Source organism: Amblyomma mixtum, chromosome 4, assembly GCF_055824585.1.
Source record: "Amblyomma mixtum isolate Tamu chromosome 4, ASM5582458v1, whole genome shotgun sequence".
Classification (NCBI taxonomy): domain Eukaryota; kingdom Metazoa; phylum Arthropoda; class Arachnida; order Ixodida; family Ixodidae; genus Amblyomma; species Amblyomma mixtum.
This window is the reverse complement of record NC_143015.1, coordinates 153,024,214-153,036,575: the sequence shown is the minus strand read 5'-3', so window position 1 is coordinate 153,036,575 and position 12,362 is coordinate 153,024,214. Positions and strand designations below refer to the sequence as shown.

The following is a 12,362-nucleotide window of genomic DNA, read 5'->3' as shown; positions in this document are numbered from 1 at the left end:
CACGCAGTAGATTGACACTGTGGGATTTGTAGCCGAGTGATTAAAAAAAAAATGATGCTTCCCCTGGGTGCATCTTTATCGTTCGTCGCTCTAAAAACTAATGGCGAATTCCAGTCGACGATCCGGAGCAAGCTTTTTTGCTCCGCGAAACCGAAGAGCATCTTTCAATCGCCGATTTGGATTCAGGTCCTGTGCCTTGACTTCACGGACTCGGAGGGCGTTTCGGATCGGCAATTTGAATTCTTCACAATACGTCACCAATAGGGTTAGGTGGAAAATTTTTTGGGATACTTGTGCAGGCAAAAAAAAAAAAAATATGTCTGCCTGGTCCCTCAACGCATTTCCCTGAAAAGCGTGAAAACATGATTTTTTTTTTTTTTTTTGCGTGCACCCGTCCGTCCTAAACTCGTCGCGGACTACACACTCGGATTCGCTATGAAGGCGTTCTTTTTATAGGCTCGATTCACTCGGTTTAAAGTCCAGTACGGTCGTTTGTTTCTCCTGGAGAGCTGACTGCAATTAACAGGAGCACAGCCACCTCTTGGTTCATCTAACCTTGAGCGCTGTTTCCTGTGGAGAGGAAGAGAAAATTTATTAATATTGTCCAGCGTAAGCGAAACCGATCACAGTCACGTTGACGCTGACTGAACATACTGTCTTAATCATTGTTAGAAGGAACACGCGAGCTCGTGGCCTCTAATCTTAACGGCACCACGCGCAGTGAAATGCTTCAGCTAGCACCTTTCTACCGCGACGGTTGCGTCATTACCTTATCAGTGATAAATTTCGTTGCCGTCTGCGTAATATATCATGCGCGCAAACTCCTACGATCGCATGCGGACTAGCGAGACAGTAACGCAGGTTTAAACCTAGGACTTGAGTCACGTGACGCTAAAAGTGGGCTCATTCAAGAATGCATCATGTGTGGTCAAGAGGTTCAGGCGGCCCTCTTGCAAGTTCGCTGGAACAGAAAAGGGGGCGACGGGGGGGGGGGGGGGGGGGGGGAGGATCTCAACAGCGTTCGCCATTACTACCTCAGACAGTAAAGCCGGGAGCTTTTGGTCAAGAACAATGGTCAGCAAAGTGGAAAGCAATTTTTGTAGTTATTAAGGCGGAAACTTGGGCTAGTTGGAAAGAGTTTGAAATCATTTTTGCTAGGGCTTAGTGAACATACGAGACAAAGAACACAAATCCCTCATGTAATGTCTCAACCGAGACCTTTGAGGAAATAAATAAATAAATAAATAAATAAATAAATAAATACACAGGACAGACGCTAGTCTTCAACTCCCGTTTATCCGAAAACCAATCAATATAAGACATCTCAAAGAGGCTGATACTAACACACACGCAGTAGCAATGGCAGGCTTCAGGAACAACATTTCTTTTTTTTTTTTGATAGAATGACAGACGGGATGCTTCGAAGCTATTTTAGAAGCTATGTGCATTCATAATGAAGGTTCGAAATGCGTCAGCACCGCGTTTGTCATTCTATCAAAAAAAGAAATGTTCCTGAAGCGTGGCGTTGCTACTGCGCGTGTTTGAGTATCAGCATTTTTGAGATATCTTATTTTGATTGTTTTTCGATTAAACGGCAGTTGAAGACTAGCGTCTGTCCTGAGTATTTGTGTTCTTTGTCTCGTGTGTTCACTAAGCGCTAGCAAAAATGATTTCAAAATTTTTGTAGATCTAGAGAAGGTATAGAGTCGATCACACTTTCTATAGACGGCGGTGCCAACGCAGTGAGGACCCTTAGAGGTTGGAGTATTTGCCTAGCAAGCAGCAGGTGAGAGATTCAATCTCCAGTGCCTTCCAGTGGATACAAACTTTACCGTGGTTTGGCAATAAGCTTCTTTTGGGTGAAATTCTTCCGAAAAATTGTTCTTTGACTCGAATTCGTACAGCTCAAACACGTACGTTTTGGTTTTATTTGATACAGACCTCCTTGTCCTGTTCCGTGATATCAAATCGTCATCATCGCAGAATAGGGTGCCGTTTTTTTAAAAATGTGATTAAAAACTCTCACACCATTAGCGGTCCTTCGAAACCGGTATAGCAACCCCGCAGCGCCGACTCCCTCTCCCAGCCCCGTTCCCGATGAGAGCATCCGCATTCGAGGTCCCTATAGCCGACGCCTGTAAGGGAATCTCCTGCATGGAGTATTTATAAGAGCAGTCAAACGCAGTAAGCTAACAAGTAAGGAGGGGGCAAACGTAGAGACTTAGAGATCTTTGCGGTGACCTGCATTGGAACAATGCTGAAGCAAAGCATCCACATACTATATCAACGTCCGTGGCTGTTCTGACGTCCATCTAATATATCGACATCCCTGGGTATTTCGACGTGAAAGAGTATTTTTTCGCGTTTTCTTGTGTTTGATTAATTGACTAATTACACCTCATCAACCAAATTTTTCCCAAGGCAACATTTTAGCGCACACTATATATCACAATCACACTTTCACAGATTTATCATCAGAAAACGACGTAATCGTGCGGACAGAATTTGCGGGCACGTTTTACGGGCACGTTTTGGGGACACCTTTTGCTGATGCGACATAGTCATATAATGCTTTCACATTAAGAAGAACTTAATTCACGTAGCGACAATACGTGATAAGAAGGTTGCCCGGGTAGCTGGTTTGACGCAGTTATGGTTACTCGCCGAGGTGAAAGATTACAAGATCCAGGCACGCACAGTACACGATACGTTCTCGCGCAAGGTGCGGTACGCGTTTGTCTTTATTCACTAGCCGTGGACGGGGCATTCCGCCTTGGGACAGCAGTGGGGGTACACGCCTTTTCCCGTGACGGTCTTGCACGGCGGCTGCACGTAGGAGGAGCCACACCTGCAGGCAGAGCGGACAGGTCACGTGATTCCATTTTTTAACGGTGTTCATGCCCAGCATTCCTGGGTAAACATTTTGAATAGTGGATAACTGAACGGCGCCTAAGCAGCACAGCTAATCGGCCCAATATTGGAAGTGCATTGGCAAATGTCCGTCCTACAAAGGACCAGGGCGAAGCCATCCATTTCCAATAATGGGGCCTATTAGCGGTGCTGCTTGAGCACTGTTATGGAATTATTGAAGTAAATGGTCCATTCTTCCGATGCGTAGCAAAATCTTTCGTTAAAACTTTTTCCATCACTCGCATCGAGCAGTTAAGACTGCCGTAGGGAACAACAGGGGAACGCGTTTGACGATAGCTAAAACGAGAATAGCTAGAATACGGAAGACTACTGAAGATAGATCTGCGAATATATTGATTGTTATAGCGGAATCTGACAGTATATGAAAAAACTGCGTTTGTAAACTCCTTCCCGTTGAAAAACAATTTTGTCCAGACTTGTTGATTATTTCTCGTCTCGCAATGTTAATGGTCCACTGGCATTAAACATACTCACGTTCCATCAATACAGAGGTTCCATTTATAAATATAGAATTTTTGGGGGGCTTATTTCCAAGATACCTTACCGGCTTTGTGAAGTGAACGGAGTGGCACTTACCCAATGAATAGCACCAGATCTTCGGTCTGTTCGCAGGACCAACGCTGGCAGGGCTTCTCCATGTCTATGTGTGCGCCGCGCGGGATTGTTTGATTCTTGTACAGGCACATTTCTGAAGAACGAGAAAGACAGAAAAAAAAAAAAGCTAAAACTGGATGAGGGACGAATTCAGGAATGTAAGGATATAGCTTCGAACGGGGTGCCCTTTTCGTTACAGCATCTTCGCAACTAGGAGTTACCGCACGTGTAGCAAATATTTGATGCAACACATGTCCTCACAATGAAGCTTAGGATGTTGCTAGCTACTGGTAGGACTTGCCTAGTGTTTCATTTTTCATTTCATTTATTTTTCCCTTAAAGGCCCGAGGGCATTACATAAGGGGGGAGCAAACTCAAGATTTGTACCAACATGACAAGAACACTACAAAGAAAGAGAAAAAAATAACAGTGAAAAGGAATAAAAATGTTCAGCAGGTAAGGGGTGTCGAAAAGGTTATACAATATGTAACAAGTAAAAAAAAAATAACACATGAGTAAACAAAGGCTAAGGAATGAAAAAAAGCAAGGACACTTGTCTGTATCAAGCACAACATATAACTGAAAAGATTGCTCTCACGAAAAATGGTCCTTGTGTAAAAAGGAGATGTCCTTGTGTAAAAAGTGTAAAAAGGAGATGCAGTCCCTGCTTCGTAGAGATCCTTTAGTTCCTTCAGTGGTACAAAAATATCGAATAGCTTACCAGTGGAAGTGAAAACGGCACACAATTTTTTCGCACTAGTGAAGTTGCATTTTCTGTCCTTGCTTTCTGATGTTTAAAAATTATAACATCTTGGATAGGTGTTTCGAGTTATAAGGTGTATACCCCATGTATATATAGTGCTACACTTATACTGTACTCATGTATGCAATATTATCCGTTGTGAATACCAATGTATTGCTTCCTCTAACATATCGAATATTTTGGTTTGTATGCTTACATGTATACAATGACTCTTTAATTACACGTTTGACTGGGACCCATTTACTAGCCGTTGGCTAAGGGCCCAAATAGTGTTTTTTCCCTTTTTGTATTGTACAAGGAACCGAATAAACTTTGAATTGAATTGAACATATGCCGAATAAAAACTGTGACTGCTCATGACATTTTTCTCTGCCCTAAAGGTGATTTCTTGCCTCTCGTATGAGTAGCTAGTAACCTTTCTACAGCTTGCACCGATACCACCAGTAAGTTAATTGTTGTCAGTAAGTGATTTACAGTTAATTGCTGCGAAGAAATATGAAGAGAAGTCGGGAAGACTTTCCTTCGAAAAGACCGCGCAGGCATGGGGCGCCTAGATCCGTCCTCCCATGAGATACGAGCAATTATCAGACTTGAATCTCCGCGCCATATGCTGGGAGTACATAACGTTGTAAGGTGCATTGCCATAAGCGCCGCATGAATGCCACATGAGTGACAATGCCAGTCTAGTCTCATACATCCTCACTCCATAGTCGGAGAATCGATTGATTGATTAAAAACATCTTTATTTCTTCAATATTCTTAGAACATGTGGATGGGCTGCCTAGTCCGGTATGTCCACTGGCTGCTGCTGCTGCGCTGGCCCTCCCCACCAGCCAGTGCTGACGGTCAGGATCATCGCTGAGCAGAATAGCCTCCCACTGCTCCTCCGAGGGGTTTGGAATGGGGTCAACTAAAGGATTAAATTGGCATGCCCACACCATGTGGTAGAGGTTAGCTACCTCTCCACAGTGTGGGAACTGCGGAGAGTATAGTGCAGGGTACCACTGGTGCAACTTAGCTTGCGTCGGTTTGCAGTCTCCTAAGTGTGTTCTAACTTATTGAGGGGTTTATGGGGTGTTGGGTACTCCCTTCTGGCTGTTCTGTATGGCGCGAGATTGTAAGCCTACACTGCTAAACCTATCAGGTCACGGCACCCTTCATGGTCATCAGGGGGAGACGCCCGGTATAGAAGAGCTCGGGCATGCCTGTGAGCGGCTTCGTTTCCTCCTGGTAGCTCTAGGTGACCGAGAAACCAGATGAATGAGGCTTGGCTGGGTGGATGCTTAGTGAGCGATGACAACCCTGACCTCTGAATTATTCCGTTATTGAAGAACCCACGCGAGTGCGGTACAATAGTGTGGCGTCCAACATTTACAAACAACTCGTTACCAAGGTTTGGCAATGCCTCACTTTTGGCCAATGCCTCTTTGAAGATGAGTATTACACGACATCGCAATAGCGTTAAAATTCCAAGAGTGTCTAGTACAGTAAGAAAACTTTAGAGCTCTGTAAATGATTCGAGCGTTGTAATCTGTTTGGTGTAGGAGGTTTACAACATCACAAAGCGGCTCAGGCTATGATAGTAAGAAAACTTTCAGCTCTGTAATTGAATCTAGCATTGTAATCTGTTTGGTTTAGGAGGTTTACAACGTAACAAAGCGGCTCAGGCTATGAGGGACGCCGTAGTAGAGGGCTCTGTATAATTTCGACCATTCGGGGTTCCTTAACGTGCACTGACGTCACACAATACACGGGCCTATAGAATTTCGACCCAATCTAAAAGCAACCGCCACGGCCGGGATCGAAACCGCGCCTTTCGGGTCAACAGCCGAGCGCCATTACCACTGAGCCTACGCGGCGGCTATGTCTACTATGTCAGTCCGAGACGTAATTATTAAGTCATTAAATGATGCATAATCTTTTTTACAAAGCCTAAAGCAGTTTGGCGAGGTGACTGCAATGTTTGGTCCCCAAGGCGCGTTGCCTACAAACAATGTGTTTAACGTTTGGAAAGGATCACAAGCACAACTTTTATAATGTTGTAAATTTCTAATTAGCATCCACCTAAGTGGATGCTAATTAGTAATTACTAGTAATTAGCAGTCCTAGTTAACTCAGATGATAGAGCAACTGCTCCCGTGAGGCGGTGTTCTCGGGCCCGAACCTTGGAATAGGACGGATTTTTCTTCCACTACGAAGTTTCTGTGACAGGTGTTGAGTTTTCGTCTGTAGCCGTATGGCCGCGCTTGGATGGAGGCTATTTAGTAATTACTCCCATTATTACAAATGTACTCAACCTTGAGGGATTCCCGTAAACATGTTTAAACCTTTAGATATAAATGAATCATGCCTACAGGCAGTTGGAAATTAGCCTTTAGTTTCTCGTTTATAGTTTACACGTTAATTTTGCCGTACAAATTTCCTGCCTTGCGACCTTTAAGAGTCAATTTTTAAACTACTTTATTCGTCAAATCAACCAGTTTTGTAAAAGATGCCATTTTGTTGGAATAGAAGAGAAACTTACAGCACTATTTCAAGTGAAAAATACACCGACAAAGCATACAAAACCACGTGCTGGCGCTTGTATCAAAGGCAGCAATAATCAACGCAGCGATAACAGCGGTAGAAGCTCATTGTGTGGCCGCAGGTATCGACCAGATATCGACTCCAACCTCAAACCAACCCCGCGATGAATTATTACAAACTCACCCAGCTATCCATCCTTCGTCAAACCGAAACCCGATGTTGCGATCCAAAAGCTGACTCAAAGCAGTTTTCACGTAGAAATTACTCCGAGCAGAACGTGCTTCTCGTTCAAACTCAAGCCGCTAATGAGATCTTCATCTGAATGACGCAACTGCTAAGGCCTTAAAGATGAACAGCTGCTTTGATTGTTACTTACGACTCACTTAAATTTTATAGCTCTACGTTTCAGCTAGCTCATCCTAGTCTATCTTGTAGCATTATCCTTATTCTTCATGCTTGTCACCTCTCTTTGTATTGCCGCTATATTTCATAGCCGTGTACTAAAATCAAATCAAATAAAAATTTAGGTTACTCGCCTTGGTGGATTTTGACTGCCTCCCAGCCCATGTCGATCCCGCTGGCCAATCGCGCGACGATGACCATGTTCACGGCGACCACAGAAAAGACGATGTCCGTCGCCATGATGAGGAGCGAGTCTACCGCTAGCTTGTCGCTTCGATAGTGCTCTCAGCGAGAGTTCTTTCAAAACCACGCGCATGCATACGTTGTGCGAGCCTCCGTTCGTCACCGCTGAATGCGGCGCGGGCGGCGTTAAATCTTCCCTTTTCAATTATGCCTCCCTCGTGAGCTGTATGAACAGCGTGCCAGCACTGGTCCTGCCTCTTTCACGAGGTTCTTCCGTATACGCAAAATCATGTCCGCTAGTTTATGCCTTTGCGGTGTGGCGTCGCTAGCATCTGTGGTTTCTCTTTGTTTTTGCCGCAACGCGAAACGTTCGAACTGACTGCTTTTTTGAACACTTCGTCCGTGAAGAACTATGCAGCGCTGTCAAAGTTACTCCGGGCGTGTGCTTATGCCAGACCGTATTCTAGAGGCTGTTTACGGAGCGTCCTAGCTTTATCGGTTGAGATAGCTCGCTTTAAAATCCTACTCAAATACACTGCCAACAACTCGACGTCAGCAGTTGAAACCCAAGCAGCACTAGTAATAAGCCCAGTCTAGCAAATAGATGGTTTTAATCTGGCCCTTTGTAGGGTCAGTCTTTACCGATACGTTTCCAATATTGGGCCAATTTATGTGCGCTGCTTGAGAAGCGCTGCCGGTTAGCTATCGTACAGTGCCCCGCAGCAGGGTTGCCGTTGGGAATTTTTCAAAAAGAGCCAGAACTGAAGCTAAAAGTAGCCAAATGTAGCCACGCCACCTGATCTTGGCGCCAAATTTGTAGCCAAGTAGAAAAGAACCATTATTATAAGTCACTTTTATTAATGAACAATAAATATTATTTTGAATCAACACAAAAACACAGAGTAAATAAAGAGCACGGAATTTTGGTCCTCTTGCTCGGCCTTCAAGTATCAGGTACGTTGCAAATAAATAAAAGTTCAGTCCGCGTAGTTTGTCTAGAGTAGATAGTGTTCTTGCCGGAGTAATTTTGGCACATTCTATTCAACAACTCAGCAGGAACGTTAAACGATGATACTGTTTTTTCTTGGAGTCGTAGCCCAAATTTGATTCGCAGAATCGCCATAAGCAAGTCCAGCTTCATTTTGTTAAGGATCTCTGTTTTCGTCAAGTTCACGCAAGAGAACACGCGCTCTGCATCAGCATTAGAAATTGGAAGGGTCGAAATTTTCCTGCTCCTTGCGCCAGGTGTTGAAAAGGGCATTCGCCGCAAGTGTCCTTGTACGATGCCGCTGCGTTCCAGAAAGTCAAACATGATGCGCGATCAAGTGCACCGCTAATTCTCTGCTGCTGGCGTATTCCAGACTCCAGTTCGTTGGAAGAATATATGCGTCGAGGACGCGCGCGCGCATCAAGGCGACCAGGACAGCAATGAGGACAGCAAAGCATTTAAATAATTCTTCTGTTCTGTTCTTGCTTGCTATTGTATATGCAATTGCAAAAAAAAAAAAATAGCTAGTAAATGCGCCGAAAAAGAAGTTCAAAGTAGCCAGAAAGTAGCCAAGGAGCCAGCGTGAAATTTTCACCGCCAGACGTGGTCGAAAAGTAGCCAATTTGGCGCAAAGTAGCCACCAACGGCAACCCTGCCCCGCAGGCGCACCTCATTCTTGCTTTCAGCAATATATTGTACTTCGTTTCACTACCGCAGGATGGTGCGACAATCTGCTGATGTTCTGCCTTAGGGCCGACAGTTTCCCTGATTTTGAACCATCGAGCCTATGATGGGTGCTGCAACTCGTGTGATAAAAAGTGGAATAACGCACTAAAGAAGAGGGGTCGGTAGCTGTTAAGAGTCCTCTGCACTGCCCTTTTTACAATCTCTTTAGGTTTCACCTGTGAATCTCTCTGTTTATTCCACCTCCAATCTTTTGAGAAGCTATAGGCCTGACTTGTCGGGCCCTGCATGCTTTTAGGGAGGCAGGGTAACAGCTGCAGCAAGAATCCACTGAGCTCCTTATCATGCGTCTCGTTTAGCACAAAATACTGTATTCACTACGGGCCACGAGCATATATCACTCGCACAGTTGTTCGCGACAAATTGAAAGGCGTGATGAATTGCACCGCCATAAAAGTGGTTAATTTATGTGACCGCCTGTCCTCAGCGGCGTCTGTCAAGACGTGAGACTGTAAAGAGCGTTAATTGATTCTCGGTAATCAGTTGCTTTCTCTGTTCGAACACCGACAGCTACGAAATCCTTTCAGTGAGGTGGAAAAGCAGTGAATAATAAGACAAAGTAAAAGATGAAGAAATGCAACGCCACGGAAACAGATATTTGCTATGAAGCGCTTCAAAAGCCAATTCTGTCTTTCGTATGTGCGATTGCTGTAATGTATTGTAGTTGTAATTATTATGGTAGGAAACGGGTACACATCATGAACAAGAGAGATTACTAGAACATTCTACCTCTACATATACTTATATCTTGTTGGGATATAAGTTTGCCGATATGTTCACATGCCATTGCTTTCATGAGCGAGCTAGCTTCTGTGCTTTAGTTATTAATTTCTTCTGAGTATGCAAACTTTCTCTGGTCCTAGAAGGAGAAGAGGGGAAGGACAACACATGATTAACTCAAACAGGGTTACACAACTGGACAAGAAAATTAACTCATGAAGGGAAGAAAGCGCCACTTTTAACCCAAGAAAATGTCATTATGACGTGCATGACGTTACTTCATTCTGGCCGATCAGAAAGGTTGTGTGCCATAGCAATATGCGTGACATTTCAGTTTGAAATAGTCAGCGTGACGCATTTGATCTGGTCAATTACATCATTGGTGCCCTCGACACATAAGCCGGAAACATGGAACCAGCACATATCGCTCTAATCTAATATGTGTCATGAGACGTGAAACTAGGAAAAAAAAAGCTATTTCAGCATTTCTGCTAAAGTTAGCGCAATGAACGCGCTTGTTTGCCCGATAGTAGCGTGCAATGTCTACTGAAGCCGTAATGCCTTAGTCGTCAACACAACACAGGAGTTCACCGTAGCTGCGTCGAAGGCGTTAACCCGGAGTCGACCTGTATACTAAGATGCGCAGGAGCTGCGGTCGTTGACCAGTAATGCGCAGATCTCGTTCCCAATGACCGGCGGCAGGCGAGCGACCTCCAGACCTGCATTTATATAAGCCAGTAGGGACAAGGTCTTCAAACTGGGCGCGAAGTCGAACACGTGCATATCCATCACAGACTCGTGGTCAAAGGAGAACACCCAGACGTGCTGTCTTTCCCGCAGGTTAGGCCTCCGACGCAAACCATTAAACACAAACACTTTGTCGCCAATCACGCAGCAGCCATTGAGCCTCCTGGCACACGGGCCTGAGCCACGTGGCTTTAACTGAGTCCAGCGCGAGTTCTCGGGGTCGTACGTGTGTATGTCTGCAAAGTCGATACCGTGGTCGAGGTTTGCACCTCCGAAGATGTACATGTTTCCTTTGTAGACGAACGCAGAGTGGTCCACACGACCTTCGGGGGGCACTCCATAGACTTGCGGGTGCACCCACGTCGAGGTGGTCGTTTCCAAATAGCACACGGAAAGTTCGTAGCGTCGGCCCCATGTACCATCTACTTTGCCGCCCCAGATGTACATGCGGGTACCAATGGCGCACGCAGAGTGGAAGAAGCGTGAGTCCGCGGTTACTTCTCCAGTGGTGCGGACACGATGCCACACCATTGAGTCCAGATCGAGAAACCACACATGCTGCCAAGGATCCCTGTGCAAGCCGCCGAAAATGTACATCCCATGACCAACCACGCAAGCCGAGTGGCCGAAGAGGGTTGTAGGGACCTCACCACGCACTTGAGGTCGGCTCCATGCCATTGTGGTGGTGTCGAACCGATAAACAGCGTTGTCGGGTTCCCCGTCGTCTGCGCCGCCCCAGAGGTAAGCGCAGTCGCCGTAGGTGACAATAGTGTAGCCGCTGAGTTTCACCGGTCCGCCGTCAGGGAGTGGCTGCGTCTTGACGAGATCCCACCGGTAGCATTCGGGGTCGCAGATGTACACGTAGGTGGGCTTTCCTCGTTCGTAGGTGTAGAAGGAATATATCTTGCCGTTAATGCAGACCGCCTCGTAGACACTCACCGGCTCCGGAATGCCTTTGACCTTGAACGTCCACATACCACCGGGTGAGATGCTTGCACTCGGGGAACGATCCGGGGCCTTGTTTTCTCCTCAAAGAACTGGTGCACAGGGGGAGATTCCCATGTCGTTGTTGTTATGCCTCTGAAGAAATTCTTCTTCTTCTTCTTCACCTCTTTATAATGGCACATACCCACGTGAGGGATTGGCCAAGGTGTAGTGGTATACATAAGAAAATTTTCATAGGATTAAACGTGAATTTTGAAAAATGTATTCATGAAAAACGACAGAAGAATATCTGAAGTGAAATAACAAAGAACATTTTGGCGAGAATAATAATTTAAAAAAAAAACTCCGAGACTTTTAAAGGAGTTAGCAAATCAACCTACCAGTTGCAATTATGTAATCATGGACATTCCCACAAATTGAGCCCAATGCAAATCCCTTGGCGCTCGCTCCGAACGATAACAACACTGGCAGAGATAACGGGAGCCCTAACCTGGAGAGAGGGACCTCCAGGTGAATCTTTCTCTGAAGTGCGAACTTTGAACAGTAGAGAAGGAAATGGTCCACAGATTCAGCGTCCCCGCATGAGGCACATAGGTTTGTCGGTGGCCACCCACATCTGCATAGGTATAAATTTAAACTAGGAATCCTGCACCCGCAGTCGCGTCATTGATACCTCACACTGCCTGGTTTTACACGAACGGACGTTCCATTTACACGCTAAGTGATGATAATCAGTAGTATTTAGTAAGGGATCGCGTAACCTGGCTGACATGTGTTGGAACCGCTGAAACCTGAAATGGCAAGTCTTGTTCTTCTTCT

At 45.4% G+C, this 12,362-nt stretch overlaps 2 protein-coding genes across 2 annotated transcripts; both read right to left on the bottom strand.

Annotated features, from left to right (window-relative positions):
* Positions 1–2,748: 2,748 nt before the first annotated feature.
* Positions 2,749–7,566, bottom strand: LOC149348823 (complement inhibitor CirpT1-like). The gene is made up of 3 exons (XM_089585914.1): positions 7,351–7,566; positions 3,508–3,619; positions 2,749–2,848 (listed from the first exon to the last, which is right to left on the bottom strand). Exons 1-3 carry the CDS (start codon positions 7,454–7,456, stop codon positions 2,749–2,751), a joined length of 318 nt encoding a protein of 105 aa, XP_089442040.1. The 5' UTR covers positions 7,457–7,566.
* Positions 7,567–10,484: 2,918 nt separating this feature from the next.
* On the bottom strand, positions 10,485–11,573 carry LOC149348822 (kelch domain-containing protein 3-like). Its single transcript, XM_089541854.1, has one exon. It carries the CDS (start codon positions 11,571–11,573, stop codon positions 10,485–10,487), a length of 1,089 nt encoding a protein of 362 aa, XP_089397980.1.
* Between the last annotated feature and the right edge of the window lie 789 nt (positions 11,574–12,362).